The sequence below is a fragment of the Sebastes fasciatus genome, chromosome 4, assembly GCF_043250625.1.
Source record: "Sebastes fasciatus isolate fSebFas1 chromosome 4, fSebFas1.pri, whole genome shotgun sequence".
In the NCBI taxonomy this organism is placed as follows: domain Eukaryota; kingdom Metazoa; phylum Chordata; class Actinopteri; order Perciformes; family Sebastidae; genus Sebastes; species Sebastes fasciatus.
The window spans coordinates 8,581,271-8,601,682 of record NC_133798.1 but is presented as its reverse complement, the minus strand read 5'-3'; the positions used below and the strand labels follow the sequence as shown (position 1 = coordinate 8,601,682).

Below are 20,412 nucleotides of genomic sequence, written 5' to 3'. Positions count from 1 at the left end.
CCAGCTGTGAGATTGTGAAACAATGGTATATGCACCTGTAGAAGAAGCCCATATGATATCAACCTTGTTTTAAGAAAAGCATGTTTTACTCGCGATGTCATAGAGAAGTACTACACTACCCACAATCCTAAGTGTTACAGCAAAGTCTCTGATTGGTGGTGCTTAGCTGTTACCATGGAAATGTGTACCGTACCCGCAAACGGCTAGTGAAGGTACGCACTCGTACGTGCTGCTTCATCAAAGAGACAAAACGCCGTTTTGGACTGAAAATGCTTATTAAATCTATAACATTTTAATAATTTTGTTAAACCTTTGTACGACACTTTTTAGGCAGACGCTTTACTGGAGTTCTTTTGGTCAAGTAGGGGAAAAAAAGAATACAATAATATAATAAATAGTATAATAAATACAATTAAAAAATATGCACATCATAGTAAATTAAAAGATACACACAATTGACAGAATAAAGATGTTCATAGTAAGAAAAAGTGTATAAAAATACAAATGTAAAGTGTGTGTGTGCATGTAGAGGCGGAGATGTATGTCTCTTGACTTTATGACTTAAAATAATTATGTGCACATTCTTGTATTATTGCCTTTTTTCTGTTTTTCAATGTTTCTTTTTGCTCTGAATCAAATGTTTTATGGTCACGATTCATCTCGTAGCTGGTTGGCTTGGTTACAAAACTCTTTATATAAAGATTATCTGAAACGTCAATGGAGTAAATGAATCACTTCCGGAACCGGAGCTGTTGAAAAAGTGTGCGCTATAGAGTGACCGGCAGATAAGTGTGAGCGCTGATCAGAAAAGTCATTGCATCATTTGGTGTATTGACTTACATCACATCATTTAGGCCACAAGCGAGTTGAAACATGATTGCATAAACTGTTATTTTTGTATTTCCGCGTCCCTAGAAAATATGGTAATTGGCCAATTTATTCCTCCAACCCAAATGTTAATCATAACCCTGCAGCATCTACCGCTCTGATTGATGTAGTAACAATGACTGCCTTAATAGTAAGCCTTCTCCGTGACTGCTTACAAGCCTCTCCGCTATTTGCGGATTCCTTGATCCTTCCCCCGCAGATGGGATATCAAAACATGGCACAATTAAAAGAAGATAAGGAGCTCAGCGGAGAGGCCCGAGGTCAAGCTTAGACGCACGCCGCCAAGGTCAGATAACCGAAGAGATCAGAGCTTATACTAGAGGTATTTCCTGTGGCACCGACACAAAGGTCCGATGGCAGCATGCTGTTGTTGTAGTAGTAGTAGTAGAAACAGGGCAGAGATTACTCCTGGTAGGATCAGATCAGACAGATTGAGCGGGGGCTGGGTGGTTTCACAGTCACTTAAGAGAACGACACACTTGGACGAGCTCCCTTCACTGGGCATTAAACACAATTAAGTGCAGGCACTGTGTCCCTCCCCGCTTGGACTCTTAAACCTCCTCGTGCTCCCCTTGCGAGCTTTAAGTCCACTCTATCTAACTGGCCTCTTAAACGTATTCCTCCCCTGCCTCTTTCCTCGAACCCTCTCCTCGCGCTCTACCTAATCTAGCCTTCTGTAGAGTGTCAGCCACGACCCCGTATATTAGCCGCCCTGCATAGGGACATGACCTTTACCAGCCTTTTCAATTGACGGTGTTCATTCTCCCTTTTTTAATCACGGAAGCACAAAGGGCCAGCGGGTGCCTCCCAGCCAATACAGTTGCCTCTGAATTATTTAGACGATAGATGATTGAAAGTCTTACCAGCACCACTGCACCTTAAGGACTGGTCTTACTCAGAAATCCAATGCGATTTTACTGTCATCTATATGTGACTAAACGAGTGTCCGACCTTCTCTCAGAGTCTGCTGGGCGGGCTCTGTTTCGCAGCCTCCCTCGCCTTCGACCTTGACAGCAGCACTCAGACTTTATTTGTTCGAGCGCCGTCTCCAGTCTTTCACAGAATCACACCCTGGGCAGCGCAGTGAATCCGTGCTGGAATTTGAGCACTCTCAAACAGGGGCTTTTTATCTACCCTGATCCATTTACGCTGATTCTTTCTCTTCCTGTCCTCACATTTTAATTGCATCTAGTCATTTCTGAGTCCTCGGGAGATCACGTTTATCATTCATCCACCTCCTGAAGCGATCCCATCCATCGAGGTCAGCCTTCTCAAAGGTCAAAGGTTAATGACAGCGACAAAGCACTCATCTGACACTTGAGAGGGGGTTACTTGAACTCAGTTTATGTATCTACAGATCCTGTAGGACTCATTAGAACTCCGGCGTCTCTCACCACCTCATGAGGCTCACATTTGTTTCTCTTACACATCATCACCTAACATCTCCAAGAGCCACTTTTGAGTCAGGTGGACTTGTAATGCGCTTTAAGTCACTTTGTTTGCCTGCGGTGCGACGCAGCCGATCAACAGACTTGTGCCATTAGTCAGTCTGAGGCCACTCTTGTTTGTTGTGAAAGCGCTGCAGCACATTTCCAGGTTTGTTATCAGCTGTGCTGTTTATCAGTTAACCGTTGTCAGATCCAGAAAATTAGCGCTGCGTGTGGTGGATTAATTAATTTACTGCGACTGTGTGTGCACACTGTGTATGAATATCTGCCTCTGTGTGTGTGTGTGTGTGTGTGTGTGTGTGTTTGTTTGCACGCACAGCAGGTTTGTTGTACATATTGCTGACAGGCATTAAAGTGTGCTTGAGCAGCGGTGCAAAGATGAGAAAGGAAGAGGGGAGCAGTGTTAGGAGGGCTGCGGTGCGATGATTTACCACGGTGCCGTTCCATATTTTACCTCATTGGGGTTTTTCTTTTTATTCATGGCTAGATTGCCTTGGGTATTTCATTCTATTAGGTGCAGGCAAAAGTGTCACCACTTACCTCCCAGCCTATATTTCACCGAGTGGTGGGCATGCTGTATGGCTCTTATCTCTGATAGATGGACCAACACATCAGCAGATGGGACACTTCGGCAATCAAAGCCTTCCATAAACACTTCCTTGCATTAATGGACTCGCATTGCGGACCTCACACACGCCAGCGGGGGCCTGGCAGGGTGACAGTGGGGAATTAGGGGATTGCTCCCTCTAGGTGAAGTTCACGTCCACTGCAGGCGGTTTTGGAAGGCTTGGAAGTTTTCATTTTAGAGGGTGGCAGTAATTACATCTCTGTTTGTTCTGGATTTAACGTAATCAGCTCAAACATGCAAAATCAGCACGGCCCAAGTCCAATTTTTGCTCTAATCTCTTGCGGAGCTGTTATTGGCTTATCATCGTTTTAATTGCTGTAAACCCTCTTGTTTTTTGAGCGGTGTTTGGTGATGGATGACTGGGTGGGCAATTGAGTCTGCTTTTTGAGCTGGGATTTATGTTAATTTAGAGCTAACCTTACACTGTAGATTATGTATTTCAGAAGGTCTGTCATTACGACTGAAAATGAATTTATTGTCAATAATTTCTGTAGCCAACCCTGGAAAGCGACTTATCTGCTGTTTGTTTTCTAACCTTGTCACCTGTCTTATCTCCTGCCTTGCAGTTATGCGGCTGTGGGCTGCTCGGCGTGGGCATCTGGCTCTCTGTGTCGCAGGGCAGCTTCGCCACCTTCTCGCCCTCATTCCCCTCACTGTCGGCTGCCAACATGGTCATCGCCATCGGCGCCATCGTCATGGTAACGGGCTTTCTCGGCTGCCTGGGTGCCATCAAGGAGAACAAGTGCCTGCTTCTGAGCGTGAGTTCAATCTACATACCTATGCAATGCCCCATTATGAAAAAGACGCACGCAGATGCCTGTCAAAGCAATAATTCAGACACTCTCTCACTCTGTCTCTCCTACTTTGAATATTCTCACATTCCCCCGTATCAGTCATGCAAATATTGACAGAAATGTCTTGGGGAGACAGCCTCTCGCATATGTGACTGTCTATACGCCCACACACGCTGGTCACAGGCCAGCGAGAACTCAGCAGTGTATCTGTATTTGTCTTCCAGCCGGAACCTCAGCGGAGGTAGACGGCTGACAGGAGGAGTTCAGTCTGCTTTGTATCAAACCTCAGGGAGTTTCTAAGGAAAATTAGAGCTGAGCAGTGAGATTCTCCCCGTCTGCAAATTAACACCAACGCATTCATGTCATTCCTATGGCTTTGGTCACATCCCAGAAAAAAAGAGCTGTCAGTCAAGAGGCCTTTTGTGTCACCACCAACGTGGTTGAACTACTGTATGTACACGGCACGCTAAAAGCACTTGATATTTTTTACGCTCAATAATTGAGAGAACGTTCTATTATTCATTACAAAGACTCCTCCGTCCTCTCCACTGTTTGCCCAAAGTTGTATAAGTGTTTTATCTTAAGCACAAGTTAATTACCAAAGTTCACCCAATGGAATGAGGTTCGTGTGGATCCGCTCAAAAAGAAAAAAAACTTTCATGTATAGAAACTTTAAATGAGAAGTGGAGCCGGGGCTCTGGGTATTTAAAATCACAAACAGCTCAATCCCCTGAAGCTCTTGCATCAGTCAAAAGCCCCACCAAATCCTCAGTGTTCGACATAGCTTCCTTCACCTGCCGTGAAGCAGAGAGAGAGGAAGAGAGCGGAGTGAAGGGAAAGAGAAATGAGAGGAAAAAGAACCGATTTAATGGGAAATCTAGAAGTTCTGATGTTTCTCACTAAGTCTCTTGCCGCATCTGTGTGTGGCGGCGTTTCATATTTGGCCACAGTAAATCTGTTCAGAGGCGTCTTGCTATAGTCGTCGTTGTTGTTGTTGTTTTTCTTAGTCTGTCTGTCCGGCTCAGGGGTGGGTGGTGTGGGGGGAGAGCATGACGTGGAAACATCAGAGTGGGTTTAGATCTCCCGCAGCAAACAGATCTGAGCGTCTACCTTGACATCATAATATCTCTGAAGTTACTCTGCGGACAACTCTCTCTGGATTAGAAATATATTCAAAGCCTAGACACCCTTTGCAGCAAATTTTCAGTCTCTCTTTTTGGCTGCCAAAACTTGTTTACTGAGACAAATTTGGGAAAAAAAAGACAAAGTGGGAGATATAACGCTGAAATATCCAGCAGAAATCTCAACTCTTTTAAACCTTGAAAATGTGAATCGCTCCATACGCCTACAGATCTAACACCGTCATCTGAGCACCACCAATGTGGTGTACAGAAGCTGCTCCTTTAACTTTCAGCACCAGGAAAATGTGACAAACCAACTGTGAAGGCAGAACAGTGATACGCTAAACTGGCAACCCAGATACTTAACCATCGGCAAACTATTCCATTTGGGCCTTGACACAAATAATAGCCTACCCCCTTCCTCCCAAATGGGTTTGGTATTATGGGGTTTTCTAGAATCTAGGTTTGCGTGCCTCCTCCCATGCTGTGCAGAAGAAGCTTGGTAAATATTGAGTTGAAGGGGAGTCAAGTAGGGAGAGGAGAATGGTAGATCAGATGCAAGGCTGTGTTGGAAATTAATCTAGGGAGGTATTAAACCTTCTTTCCCTCCTCTCACATCCATTCACGAGCCCTCCAGCACTTAGATTCTCCTTTTTTTATTCCCTCTGTCTCTTCCACCTCCTCCTTCATCTCTCTTGTTCTGTCTTTCCTTATCTTATTTGAGTGTTTCTGAGTGTGTAACTGTTTTCTTTGTTTTATTATTGAGAAATCTGGGTTACTGTATATTCTGCTCACAAACTGAGATCATTGACTGTAGCCTTAAAGGAACAGTTCAACATGTTACAAAAAATATGCTTATTTGCTTTCTTGCTGAGAGGTAGATAAGAAGATCTCATGTCTCTGTGGTAAATATGAAGCTACCGCCAGCAGTCAGTTAGCTTAGCTTAGCACAAACACAGGAAACAGTCAGCCTGGCTCTGTCCAAAAAGTAACACAATCTGCCTACCAGCACCTCATAAAGCTCACTAATGAAGACATTACATCTTATTTGTTTAAGAGCTGGTCTATTCAATGGCTGGGCAAAGTAACATCCCACAGTCTTGTTGTCACGGTCAGTTAGGTTGCCAGGGAACCAGCAGAGACTCCAGTCCAGCACTTTACCCCCCAGTAAAACTAAGTGCCCTTTTTACACAAAAACAACAAGATATAACGTGTTAATTAGTGAGCTTTAGGGGTGCTGCTTAGCAGATTTGTATTTCAGACAGAGCCGTACTGCTTAAGGCTGACCCAGACTGAACTTAACAGATTTTGAAAATGTGAGACACCCCACACATAACGACATGCTATGTTTAATCCAACAGTTTTGTTCCTATAATGTGTTGCTGCGCAACAATTTGGCCAAAACAGCACACCACACACTAACAGATTTAATGAACAAAAAGAGTCCCAATTAAAAAAAATTGAAATCTTACAAAATATCTCGCAATCAAACGTGACCTAAGTGTAAACAAACATGGTGAACGACGGGGCAGGAAGAATTAGCGATGTTAGTTTTTGCACTACTTTGTGCTGAAAATTCACAAAGGATGGATGGATGAAGTCACGGAGACGTGTTTAATAAATGTTGTGTTGTTGCCACAAATTAACAAGTTGGTCCTCCATTTCTGAGCTCCATCTTACTGCTACTTTATGCTTCGCATTTTGCGTTAGTTCGTGCATTAGCCACGGCCGAAATGACAGCAGTGGTTGTCCTTCTGCTTCAGTCAGCTTGGTTCTCGATTGGCTATCGTTCGTTCCCACGTGACTGCGTCATCGGCTGTCCTCGGGGGTTCCGCACGCACAACAGGATATCAGATCGTAAATGTTAAACATGTTTAACATTTACGATTTGAGATCGGTGCGGCATGTTGGACTTCCAAGCTGATCGGGGTACGTAAAAAACACACTTAACATAATCACACCACGGGAATATCTGGAAAGATAAAAATAAATTGGGGTTTTCATGACGATTGTCGGGAGGGGAGAATCAGGCCAAAATCAACTTGATTCTTATGTAGTGTGTACCCAGCATTACTTTACTGCTTTAAGTGCATGTTCGTGCATGTGAGCGTGCCCCACTGGCTAGTTCACGGCAGCCACTCTGTAACTACTCGGCGGTTACCGCTGATAACGCCATCCTAACCGACGTCGCAGTTGCGGAAGCATAGCACCCACCCTCTGGTTCCCTTCTCAGGTTAACACTGTTAACTCTGTCAGCAGTGTTGACATTGTTTTCACTGTTAGCACCGTTAGCTACGGGCCGCCGGCTCAGCTGTCGCCATGTTTATAGCTGTGCAGAGGCAACAGAAATGCGCATTTAGCACCTTTAAACCTGAATTGACTGATCATGTTTCCGTGCATAGATACAGAAGGAATCGCTCACACGTTACATTTGAGCGTAGCTGGAGCATGAATCAAAAGCACTACAAATCAGAGCTGCACAGCTTATTGAAAAAATGTAGTCGTAAACTGTCATGTAGCCTACGGTATGCTGTTTTTCCTCACATCCTGTAGAGACACAAATGGCTGCAATGGAGGCCTCTCAGCTTTATATTCAACATGTTTTCACCGGCATGACAAGCTAGATTAACAATACTGCCACAGCAATTGTTAAAACAAGGCTCTCTCCCCTCTCTCTGACAGTTCTTCATTGTCCTGCTGATAATTCTCCTGGCAGAGCTGATATTGCTCATCCTGTTCTTTGTGTACTCAGATAAGGTAAGTTAATTTCATTTTTCCACGTTGTGCCTGGATGTTAAAGCTAACGTCTCTTATTGTTCCAGTTAACTCTGCAGCATTTTCTTCATGCAGACTAACTCTTCACCACGGCTTATCCATAGTGTGTACACGCAATGCCACGGCTGTCAGGCATACAACGCAGTTTGAACAGCCTGGTCTTGGAAAGTTGGTGTCTTAAAACTTGCAAACACACACACACACACACTGGAGCACACACAAATGCACAAAGCAATAAAAGGTGTTAGTGTGATAAACATATCTCTCTCCAGTTGCTTCCGGGTATCTGAGTTCACTGAGTTCAGTTTCTTTGGTCGTTTCTCAGGCAGGAGGTTGAATATCTTCATTCAGCCATTAACCCAGCAGTCAAAGGTTAGGCCACAAAATGCAGCCCAATCCCCACCAGTTGGCTCCCTGTAATTGTCCCCCAAGCAACTTTCCCATGACCCCCCCACATGGGCTCAAGTCAGGTGTATGTCTGTGTGGTGGCGACAGATGACGATATGTAAAGCTCTGGAGATTATTGACATCCATGAAACAGACTAGATTCTTCGCCATGTTTAATCAAAATGTCCCCATAAATGTTTCATCCCGAACATGACAAATGTCTTGTGCGGGGGAAAGCAATGAAGACTTCTATCTGTTTTCAAGGACACGTCGTTGATAGATCCATTTATATATTCAAAGTCTCTATGTCGCCCGGCCCCCGGGGCGCCGGCTAATTCTCGCTCTTTGTTCTGAGGTTATTGCTCAAACTTACTCTCTCAGGCAGATAAAGGAATTCATTTAGCAGCCAATCCATTCTCAGATTTGGATCAGGTCTCAGAGGCACACCCTGTCAGGAGTAAATATGTCTGTTGCCTTATCTCCAAAATATTACCGGCTTAACTTTGAAAAAAAAAAAAAAACTCCAAACCCTGATCCCTCCAGTGGAATTTAAATAGAGAGACTCTTGACTTCACAGCAGCGTCTTCCCATCACCTGTGAAGTCTGGGAAAGATAGCCAAGCAGGGCTGAGGATTTCTTAAATGTGAAATCAAATGAGCCTGCATTAGTAAGGGACGGGGCATTAGTCGGGGAGAACTGTCTCATTCACACTAGTTCCAGTGGATAGCAAGCGTATTTTATGTTTCTCCCATCTTGCCAAATTGCAGTGTGTTTATCCTGGCTTCGACCTAATGGGATGTGAAGCCAAGATAATGCTGATCACTACCCAATATATTTCCCTTTATTGGTCTTCAAATGTCATTGGAAAGCAAGGTCATTACAGCAAATTATATGTTATTGGAGATGGCATTTTCAGACTGCCTCTAAATAAGACACTCTGCAAATTTGAGAAAATAGTGTGGTGCTATCCCTCGGACGGCATTGTATGGGAAGAACCGGAAGAAGGACAATCGCTGTCCATCACACAAGGCCTTCAGACATTGCTCTGTTTTTCTTTCTCTCCTCTTGACTCGCGTCTCTCCAGTGAGATCTAGTATGCTGTGTGAGGCTCTCCTCATCCTCCACTACAGGCTGTGATCAGAGGAATGGCTAATTCACTTCTCCTATTTGATCTTCTAATCACAAGGCATTTATTAACAAGTCTGGAAGACATACAGTAGTTGGCAGCTTTTGAATGTGTATCGGCAGAGGCCTGCAAAACAGATATTTTAGTCTTTCAAATAGGTCATCTTTAAGTCATGAGTGACGCCTCTGCAAACTGTGATCTTTCCGGGTGACAAGCTGTCGACGAGATGTGGGGAAGAAACGAACATATAGTATCTGGAGGAACACTTTTTTTTTTTTTAACTGCTTTCATTTAGTCACACTGTCTCCCTCCTTCTTTCTGCATTTCCACCACTTTAATCCTGTATAAGAGGTTCTGCTCTTTCGTCTTAATGGAGAGTTTCTTTCTCGTCTTCCTCAAACTATCAGTCTTGCCTCCAGGTATGGCTTATGTGTAGGTACCCCCTGTTTCCCTCCGCAGCCCAGTGGTGTTAAGCTCTCTGATTAAATGCCATGTAGAGGCCGTAGTATAATAAAGGCTGGCCCTGCGGTTAGCAACCAGCTGACTACAGCAGATGGCTGGGCCACAAACCAGATTACAGCCATCCGTCTTTAACGCCGTGACCTCATTGTGCCTACGCCGACCCAACACGCCGAGCCGAACGCCAGCGAAGGTTTACTACCTCGGAATGAGGAAGCAGAACCTGGAGAGCAGAGATGGGAAGCACCAGAGCATGTGCACGGGGGTGGACACAGGTGAGAGAAAAGGGGAGGTGAAGGCAGGGAAGGGAAGGAAGATAAATCTGTTCGAGAGGGAAGGTTTTAGAGGAAAGAGGTAGAAGTACATAAATATATTCCAAAGGGAGGTTCAAAATGTGACAAAAGTGAGGTTAGGTGTACCTGTAAAGTTTTAGAACGAGAGTCAGGAGAGATGCAATGATGTCCTGGAGGAGGATGGGGAGTTAATCACATTAAAGTGTAGTTCAGAGGGGCACCTCGGTAGCTCACCTGGTGAAGTGGGTTCTCCATGTACCAAGGCTCAGTCCTTACCGCAGCGGCCCGGGGTTTGAATCCGACCTGTGGCACTTTGCCACATGTCATCCCATCTCTCTCCCCCTTTTGGAACTATCACTGTCAATTAAAGGCAAAAAGACCCATAACATAATCTTTAAAAACAACAAAAAAAAGACTAGTTCAGAGATCACAAGTACAGACATCCATGATAACAACTAGGGCTGCGATTGTGGCCAAAATGATAATCATGATTATTTTGATCAATGTTGAGATCACGATTTTTTTAATCATGATTTTTCATAGATTAGGGATTTAGGGACAAAATATTTGATTTGCAATTTCACATTTAAATAAACCGAGTGCTGCTTTCACTTCCATGTTGCGCTACATTCCACCCATTGAAAATTCTAAATGTTATCCTTTTATTTTGTTATTGTCATCTATAGTGGCTATTTGAATAAAAAAAGACAACTAAAATGATTATGAAATTAATTATTGTAGTTTTATTTCAATATTTGCTTTGATTTAAAGAAATCTTGCCATTTATAGTTGCAATGTGAAAAAATCTCCTTCAAACAACTGGATTTATTCAAGTTTCTCGCCAAAAGCTACATTTTACAAGATTTGAACGCATCACGGTAGCATTTTTGCCCAATACTCGTTTTTACTGAGCAGAGCTCGAACGCATCATAATGCAACTGAATGGAAGGTCCGTTAACGTTATCTCTTTAGCTCCTTGGCAGAAGAGCCGGTCACTGTGATTACTCTGACCAGCATGCATGGGAATTAATTACTATATATTTCTGATTAAGTTAGTGGTTCCAAATGTTTTTAAGCTTCAGTTGGCAGAAATATTTTGGCATCATTGAGCAAAAATTCCATAATAACCTTTCAGCATATTGTAATTCAAGTGTTCTGAGAAATAACTAGACTTCTGCACCTCCTCTTGGCTCTGTTTTCTGGCTTTAAAAAATCTAGCCCGTGACGGGAGACTTTGGCCAATCACAGGTCATTTCAGAGAGAGCGTTCCTATTGGCTGTGCTCCGGCCATGTGGGCGGTGCTTGGTATTTCTTCGACTGATCTCAACATGGCTGCCAGGTCACAAACTTTCTCATTTTACAGCTAAACAGTACACTACAAGATGTTTCTGAAAACATTTGAGGTGAGAAATAGGCATTACAGTAACAGAATATTGATTCATATTTGATCAGCGCTGCCTAGTTTGACCGTTTGATCAGAGTTCACGAGTGATGGACAGCTGGACGACAGACTCCAGATCAGCTCTGACTGGTTGTTTTCCTCCAGTCTGTGAAATCTTGCAGATGCCATTAGGAGCACCGGAGGACACAAGAGGACACAGATGAACATGATTTGTTTCAGATTATCTGTTTAATACACTACTGTCAGGATATAGTGACCATTTTATAAAAATATTTTTTTTAATCATATTTTCTCCAATCTCTTCTACTGCTGCTTTAAGGCTGTCCTTCCACGGATTATTTTGAATTTATAGTTGTGACAAATTGCAGCTTTAGATCTTCTTCACTCACACTGAAGAACTTTCACACCTGTTGTGTTTGTGTGTGTGTGTGTGTGTGTGTGTGTGTGTGTGTGTGTGTGTGTGTGACGTTAGTGACTGTGCCGCTGTGTGCCGACATAAAACCATCATGTGACAGCTGCACATTTGTGTGTGACCGGCAAAAATCAGATATGCGGCTGCTGAAAACCAGCCGGCTTCGATCGGCTGCTGACTGACGGTTCATCTCTAGCTGTTAGTTTAGGAAGCGCTTGATTTATGCAGCAGAGTTTTCTATGAGTAGAGCACATATTTTAAACGTCAATATCACAGTCGATCATGTTCATTTAATTGTGGGAAATCAAAATTGGGATCGCGATTAATAATTGATTAATTGTGCAGCCCTACTAACAACCCAATAAACCAGCCCACACATCTAGTCATGTGTTGCATTAGTTTGCAGGCAGAATTATGTTCAATCCTTGGCCATGTTTTTTTTTTTTTTTTTTCACACCAATTACAGAGAAGTAGTGGGGGTCTTCCCCTCGCTCTGTCGAGTGCCCCGGCCTCAGGCTACCCAGCGCAGGCTTGCAGAGCAACTGAGGGAATTAAGTATCATTTTTAATGATGTGCTGTCGGGGACCTTTGGCTGTGATTCTGTTTCTCTCCACATCATTTATTACACTTTCCGGGCAGTTAGCTAACACACTTGTCCAGAGCTGAACAATGCGAGCAACAGTAAAATATTGTTAGTTTCGGTTCTTAGGGGTCCTCGAGAGTCAAAGGATGATTACAGCCAGTGTGCCCTGACAATATACACGTGACCCAAGAATAATTGTGGGACAGAGTGTAAGAGAACTGAACACTTTGTACCTTAGAGTGAACGGAACAAAATTAAATGTGAAAAAGGAAGATGTTGTGTGTTCACATGAGTTTATCCTTCAAAAGTGTACAGCTAATAATGGAAGATGGGGTGTGACTGTCATTTTAGTGTTTGATTATGAAGTAGCATTCCTTCAATACTGTTGTACAGCTGACTGGAGATGAGTCGACAGAGGCTCTGTGATCTGACAATACAGAAAAAGACCGGTAAAATAAGTGACAATTTGTTCTGAATTGTGTAGCTGTTTAAGACTTCATAGAATGAGTCATGTTTAACGACTGAAGATGAGATGAGAGGGAGGAGATGAGGTGAATAGAACAGGGAGTACAAATTCGAAGAATAGTCTTGCTAAGTGGAAAAGAGTCCCCTTTTACAGTAAGGACCCTTGGGACTGGTGTCATTTTCCCGTTTTACCAATGGAAGCCTGCTTTAATGGAAAATTTCAAATTTTTTCCACTGTTCCTCACTTATGTCATCAAAACTTACCTAGACCATAACCCAAATGACTTGATTTAAATGTTATGGTCCAAATAAGCCATCATTTTTCGTACCAAAACATGTGTTTTCCATTTTGATTTCACATGAACCATCATGGGAAAGCATTTGTTTTCCAGAGTGTAGATAGTCTGTATGTTGTGTTATGATGTGCATGTGTCAAGAAACTGCCCTGGTATTCTATGAGGGTAAATGTGAAAGTAAAGGAAGGCTATAATCAATATTTTTTACATTAACAATCGATCACGTGACTACCTGTTTGTGAAAGGGGTTGCCCATCGTGAGAAACCCACAGAGAGTTATCACCCGATTCTGCATCTGCAGTTCCTCAGGCTTCAACGTTAGTGTTTGTTTCACTCTCACCGCTCTCACCACATTGTTTTGGCCACAGCAAGCAGCTGATTTTAGGCAAAAAAGCTCTAAAAGAACAGTTTATCCTACCTATCCAGCACCAAACGGCAGACAAACGAAGATAGCGACCTGCTGGTGAACATAGTGGAGTATTTAGCAGATAAAAGCCCCAGTGAAACAGAAGTTAGGGCGCCTTTAGAAGCCTTTAGCTTCTGTATAGTGAAACAGAATGTTTGAACGGCGTACAGTTACAAGAGGGATTTAAATCAAATCTTTCGCATTTGATCGGACCACTAAAAAGTGGGCAGGTTTAGAATGTAGCATGATCCGGAGCTACAGAGACCAGAGACACACACACACCTCCCTAGTCGCTTAAAGTTGCAGACTGATTGATGGATGGATGTTATGATATTATTGGTTGAAATTGGTGGGTACTGGCTTACATAAGCACATGCTATATTTTGTTTTTCAGGAAGAAAAGATGATTGAATGTTGATGTAAGAAATACCTTTTTTTGCATATATTGTGAAATAGGTAAACAATATGACCGAGGATGTGACTAAAATAGTTTAAAAGGCATTTGTCATTTCAGGAGTTGGTGGAGATTAATATATTGGAATATTGGACTTATGTTCACCACATGGCCAGAAATACGACTCCAAATGAACAATAATGTTGCTCCGTATCTGCTGGATGTGTAAATAACTCTGTCACCTTAAAAGGTGATAATATGTTGGTGTTTTGTTCACAGCTTGTATCCGCTGCCCCAATTGACCCAAACAAGCACAGCTTTTACAGCTTTTTCAGTGAGAGTTTTGGTGTTCTTCACTTTGTTTCTTTGACTTAATGCCTTGACTCTACCTCAGTTATGCATGGCAGGCTTATCTGTGGCTCCAAGCTCTCCTGTCAGTGTGCACAGAACATAAACTGGCTACATTTTTCCATACTGAATGAACCATTTGTCTCATTTCACGGGTTGTGTTTTCATTTAGTTGGCTTCTTTCTCAGAGTGGTAATATGTCTACTAAACCTCCCGCACAGTCTGTCGATGTTCTTTTTCTTAGTGAAATTGTACTGCAGAGGCTGTGATTCATTTAAACACTGTAACATCGTTTGAAGATTGTAATCGCTCAAAGTGATAAATAGCGGTTGGATAAAAGTGAATAAAACTCACACAATACACTAATTGCTCTTCTATACACCCATTACACCACCTACTGCAAACAAGCAATACTTTCTGGTGTTTTGTGAGGAACTCAAACTGCCTTCCGAGACACAAGTTGTTAGCCAGTAGTCCTCGAAGGCAAAACTAATGAGAAGGAAATACAGGGGAATTGCGCTGGGGTACAATAACATATCTCTCTACACTTGTTATTCCACGGCAGAATTTGTCACCTCCGTGGCACAGATGTGACCTTTCCTGTCTTAACAGGAAAATTGGATTCGAGACGCATTTTCAACATCGAAACGTCAACAAAAAGATCAGATCTTTTACATTTGTGAAAATGGGAGCAGTCAGCTCTGTCATGGCTGTGCACTCCAATAATGAGTAAGCAGTGTAGCTCCATGTCTGCACGGTGACAAGTCCCCTAGGTGTTTACATGTCACCAGATCCGGGGCCCAATTCTGACAGTAAGGAGTCATTGCACATTAAGTATTAATGTCTCTGTGCTTCTGGGACAAAACACCTCCCAAAAATATGCTTGTGACATTTTGATAAAAGTGAAAAATGATATTGTTTAAAGCATAAAAGAAACAGAAAATTTAATAAAGAATAGCTTCAATAACTTACTATTTGGTAATATTAATACTGGCTGGCTGTGTTTTATTATTACAGCGTCTCAAGTGACAGGCAGACAGGTGTTTATCAGACAATCCACCACCCATTGTCTGTTCTCTGTTCGCTTTAGTGCACAGTGACAGAAAACACACACCAATTTGGATAGAAAGCCTCTTCCTTCCTCCGCCCTGTCAACCTGTATATCTGTACGTCTCCTTCTGTTTTCTCCCTCCTTGTGACACTTGTGTGTCCACCCTGCTGGCCGAGCTGTACCCTTTAGATTTCCGTGATGAATGCGCTGTCCTGTATTGCTGAGCTTGGACTCGGTCAGCCCGGAGGAAACCACCAGTTTATCTGTGTAATGAGAAGTATAAGCCGTGTGTCAGGGTGTTGTCAATATGCCACATCTGAGAAATTGCATTGATGCCCTGTGGCAACTTTCAGAGTAAAGTTACCAGGAGTAAGATGTGTTGGTGTTGGACTGTTATTTGTGAACAATTTCCAGAACCAGCAACATGAGCTTCAGTCAAGAAGTTAGTTTTTTCCTCATCAGAAAAAAAAATAGGCTAATACAACAAAGAATGTGTTTGTATCTGCTCCTTTTGCAAGGAGAAAATGGGTCAGAGTGTTGCATGATCAAATCCCTGTTTGTTCTGCAGTCATTTGTCTGCCTCTCGTTAGCGGTAAATCTGGATCATTAAGCTTCATTTCAGGCCGTAACGAAGACTTCCACACATGAAACGTAAGATATGCACAGACTTATTGGCGACTCAGAAGATGATTTTTATTGTAGTAGGGGTGCCCCCCTTCCTGCTCTCTAGTGACTGTGTTAGCGCGAGGAGTCAGTAATGAGCGAGCAGCATCACATATAGCCTAGATGGAGAGGGGAAGATAGAGGGTGGAAACAAAGTACGAGGCAGAGATTGATGATGCTGCTCTTCATCTCATTTCCCTGCACAAGGACAGATATGGTAGGGCCTGCAGCCCGAGGTGCAACACACAGATACGCTCCTCTGCATCAGTAAAGTCACAGAGCGAGAAAGAAGAATGTGATTTGAAACGATACTAATCTCATTTCAAAGGTTTTTAGAGGATGTTTTCAAATGGGTTTTCCATGATTAATGATTACTAAAGCATTTTGTTGTCAGGGAAACTTTAATTACTCATTTAAAAAGATCTGTTTGACTTTTATGTTTAATTCAACAAATAATTTTCCTCATGCCATTGAGCTCAGAAAAACAGGGGTTCAAGGGTTTTTCTTCCCACCAATAAATTCCTGACCCACTTGAAGGTCTTATTGGGAACATTTTTATGAAAACAAATATTTAAAAAAAAAAAGTAATACATCCACAGAGCCTTTAGAAAGATGCCAAATAAAAACATGGCTTTTCCTGGAAAAAAAATAATGATTGTGAATTAATCATTTAAAAAATGTTGGCGGGTCCAAAATGAATGTTTTGTTTATCTCTGGAAGATATCTGACCTTTGGTTCCCACTTCTAACAAGGCTTGTGAGCCAATAATAAAACAACGTTGGTGTCACGTGGTATCTCTGGATAAATGGCTGAGATTGACAGTAAATACCTGACAACAACTTGTTGTGAAGTGAATGCAATGAAATGGGGGAGAATGTGACATGTAGTGGCTGAATGTAATCAAAGTTATCAATAGCACCTTTAATTTAAAGCTTAATCTAATTTTCTGTGTGATCAAAGGAAGGTTTGGTCTGTCTCTCATACAGTATATAGCAGTGTACCGATAAACAGGTGTCTGCTGAGCTACACCGGTAATAAGTCAAGTGACATTAGCATTGTATTCCTTTTATAAAAGCAGGCTAGACGTTATCTACCAGGCTGCTTATTCTTTTTTTAACTGAGGGATTTACTGAGCAGCCTCCAAACAGTCCTCCTCCCTCTCTGAGTAAAGAAATTGAAGAATAGCTGAAAGCACCTTGTTTTGTCAGGCGGTGACAGCCTCTCGTATTGTGTGCAGATTTTTCTTTTTTTTTCACCAGTCTGAGGCCTTAAGCTTTAACTATTAAAGCAAGTGCCTTCCTTTTGTTGTGATATAACTTGTACTGCCTGTGAAGACGTACAGCATGGTTCTGGCAGTGCATGTCATTTCTCCAGTAATAATTACCCCGTATCTGAAGCGCCTCTCAATCTGTCCTGGCAGTTAGCAAATCCCCACGGGCAGAGCGAACCGCAGGAGAACTAAAGCTCTGATTTTGTATCTCATTAACACATCCGATGAGATATTAATCTCCATCAGACATGGCACAACCCTGAGCATATTGTTGGGGTTCAGTCAAGAGGAAAATGATTTGATAGCTGCGCTGAAGGGCATGTTGAAGCTGTGCGTGTGTGTGGAGCGAAGCGACACATGACATGTGTCAGGTCTGCAGTCGTCATGCAAAAGTCCAAGTCACTGTAGCTGGGTTATTTTTAGATTACAAGAAAAAAAGGTAACCTGTAACTGAGCTGCTGTCGTTTTTCCACTGGTATGTTGGTATCAGCTGGTATTCTACCACTCTAGTAACAGTCAGCTGTCTTTATACCCTTTTCATCATGATTAGTCAGTTCACAAAAAAAAGGAATCCACGATCAATCCTCAAAAAAACACAAAAAAGCACTTAACTGCCAACATTATCATACATCTGTGTGAAGAAGACCTCGGCAATGAATGCACCCGTATAAACACTCAAGCTTCAACCATCTGCCCCCAGTATAAAGACTGTAATTAATGCAATAACTCAATACACAGTTCTTCAACCTTCAAACCAAGGTCTCTAACCAAGGCTTTTTTGTCTCCAGGTGAGTGAGAACGCCAAGCAGGATCTGAAGGATGGGCTGGCTCTCTACAACTCAGAAAACAACATAGGCCTGCGAAACGCCTGGAACATCATCCAGGCAGAGGTAGGCAGACCGCACACCATGCATTACATCAAATATTAGAAACATTAGCATGAATATTCAGGTTTTTACTAAAACATTCCAGCTAATGTATTTCCTGGCTTGGCTGTGGCTTTAATGCAAATCTAAAAGTCCCAAATTTCAAACTTTAACTCCATTATTGCGGTCCTCTAAAGTGAAGGGACTAATTACAATACTTATTACATTAAAGTTAGATTGAGGTCTCTCTGGTGACAGGAAGCATTAACTAATCTGGTGTCCGATGTGTGTGTGTGTGTGTGTGTGTGTGTGTGTGTGTGTGTCATTCACAGTGGAAGTGCTGCGGTGTGATAGCATACACCGACTGGCACGAGGCCCTGAAGGAGAAGGTAGTACCTGACCGCTGCTGCCAGGAGCATTACCAGAACTGTGGGCAGAACTCCACAAACATGTTCTGGAACAGGGTGAGTTCACTTTGGTTGTAATATGAATAGATGCAACAAATGTTTTTTTTTTGTTATGCATACACTATATATGACATAACTATGGCAAGATTACTGAATTTGACTACTGGGCACAAGCAGGGGCATAGGACTCTTGTTGGAAAGTCAATTAAGCAGCCACAAAGAGAAACAAAATGACTACAAAGAGATGCAAACCAACTACAAAGAGACTTGAAACAACCATAAAGAGACTCAAAACGACCACAAAGACACACAGAGAAGTACAAAACTGCTACAAAGAGAAACAAAATGACTACAAAGGGACGCAAAGCAACTACTTTCAGTCGTTAATAGTCATTTTATGACTCTGTTGATCTGGCTGATGATGACTAGTGTGTATATATAAACACACATTTGATTTTAAATAATTTAGTTGATCTAGGACACAAAGTGATATTTATAATAGGTACAGGTCAGGATTCACAGGGGACATAAAAATCATAATCTTATATACATTTAATCTTTGGTCCATCTGTTCAGTAGAGTTAAAGCTTTCATCTTATTGCTGAATTCCGATCACGCTGGACTTGTTTCCATTATCCACGAGACAACAGCCATTTTTTTCCTGAAAAGGCTCGGAGCACAATGCTCACCAATCTCCCCCCATTACAAGTCTAATCTGCTATTTGGTCTGGCATGTGGTTTGTCAGCAGGTCCAAAGTAGGGAATTAAAAGCTGTAATATAATTGCCAAAATGAGAATAGGCAGACATTGAGCCGGCCCACTGGGAAAGCGCAGCACTAAAAGCTTGCGTGTAATCCTGCCCAGAGGAAACGGCCACACGCTATATAGTTAAGTCCTACCTGCTGCCTCAGCACCAGCGCTCAAGACGGGGCACCACTGTGCAGCTGAAACCACCATTAAGTCCTTCACCCCACCGCCCTGCCAGTGGAGTGACCTGTGAATGAACCCAGGTGGGAATACATTAAGAGTTAGTGCACACGTCTGTCCATATGGCCCATAAGTCTGGATATAAAAGTCATACTCATGGGTAATTCACTTGTTTTAACACCTCACCTAGCAGTTCATTCATGCAAGGGTATATCTCACATGTAAGAGATGCATTTCCTGTGGAGAAGCGTGAACCAAACAGGCTGCAAACTGAAGTGACATGATTCCTCTGCCACACTGAATATGCACATTTCGTTAGTGGTATCTTTACAAGCTTTTGTTCCATTTTTAGGGCTGCTTCGAGAAAGTGGAGGAATGGCTGGATGACAACAAGCACCTGCTGGGAACCATAGGCATGGTCATCTTGGTAGTGCAGGTAGGAGGCTTAGTGATAAATTGTTTTTCCTTCTTCCAATTTTTTTGTGCTTCCTTCCCATTTATTATTTCTGTTTCTTCTTTTTGTCTGGGTGCATTTGTTTGTGTTTGCCTGTATGGCAACATAAAAAAAAGAAAAAGTGTGCATCCAGTGGCCTCTGTGCCACCATCTCCTACTGAGGAAGTTATGAGGCCTGCGCTCAGTGGGCGTACTGGGCACCCACACATCTTGCAATATTGACGTCACTGTCTTCTGCACCCTGATCCTGTCTGGGAGAATCAAAGCCACCTGGCTTTGTGCCAAGCATGCTGCAGTCATGTATAAGAAGTCATCACAAGATAGGACAGCGGTGATACTGAATATGGAGGAGCAGGTATAGGGTCTCAGATTAAAGGCACAGTAGGGGAGGGTGATAGATATTCCTCCTACGATACCGTTTCTCTTCTTGTCCTTAAAATCTGCTTTACATCTATCCCTCTTTGTACAGCAAGTGTCTCACTGTTGTTGCAGCACATTTCCCACTTACTTAGAGGTTGTGTTCTAAAAGTGTCTGCAGACTGAACAAAG

At 42.6% G+C, this 20,412-nt stretch overlaps 1 protein-coding gene across 5 annotated transcripts in view; it reads left to right on the top strand.

Annotated features, from left to right (window-relative positions):
* The window catches only part of tspan9a (tetraspanin 9a), a 207,662-nt gene that overhangs the window by 177,635 nt on the left and 9,615 nt on the right, over positions 1-20,412 (top strand). For all 5 annotated transcript variants that reach the window (XM_074631815.1, XM_074631814.1, XM_074631812.1 and 2 more), the window contains 5 exons: positions 3,531-3,722; positions 7,562-7,636; positions 17,998-18,099; positions 18,408-18,539; positions 19,762-19,845. In XM_074631815.1, coding sequence (XP_074487916.1) covers positions 3,531-3,722; positions 7,562-7,636; positions 17,998-18,099; positions 18,408-18,539; positions 19,762-19,845 — 585 coding nt within the window. The remainder of the gene's footprint in view (positions 1-3,530; positions 3,723-7,561; positions 7,637-17,997; positions 18,100-18,407; positions 18,540-19,761; positions 19,846-20,412) is intronic.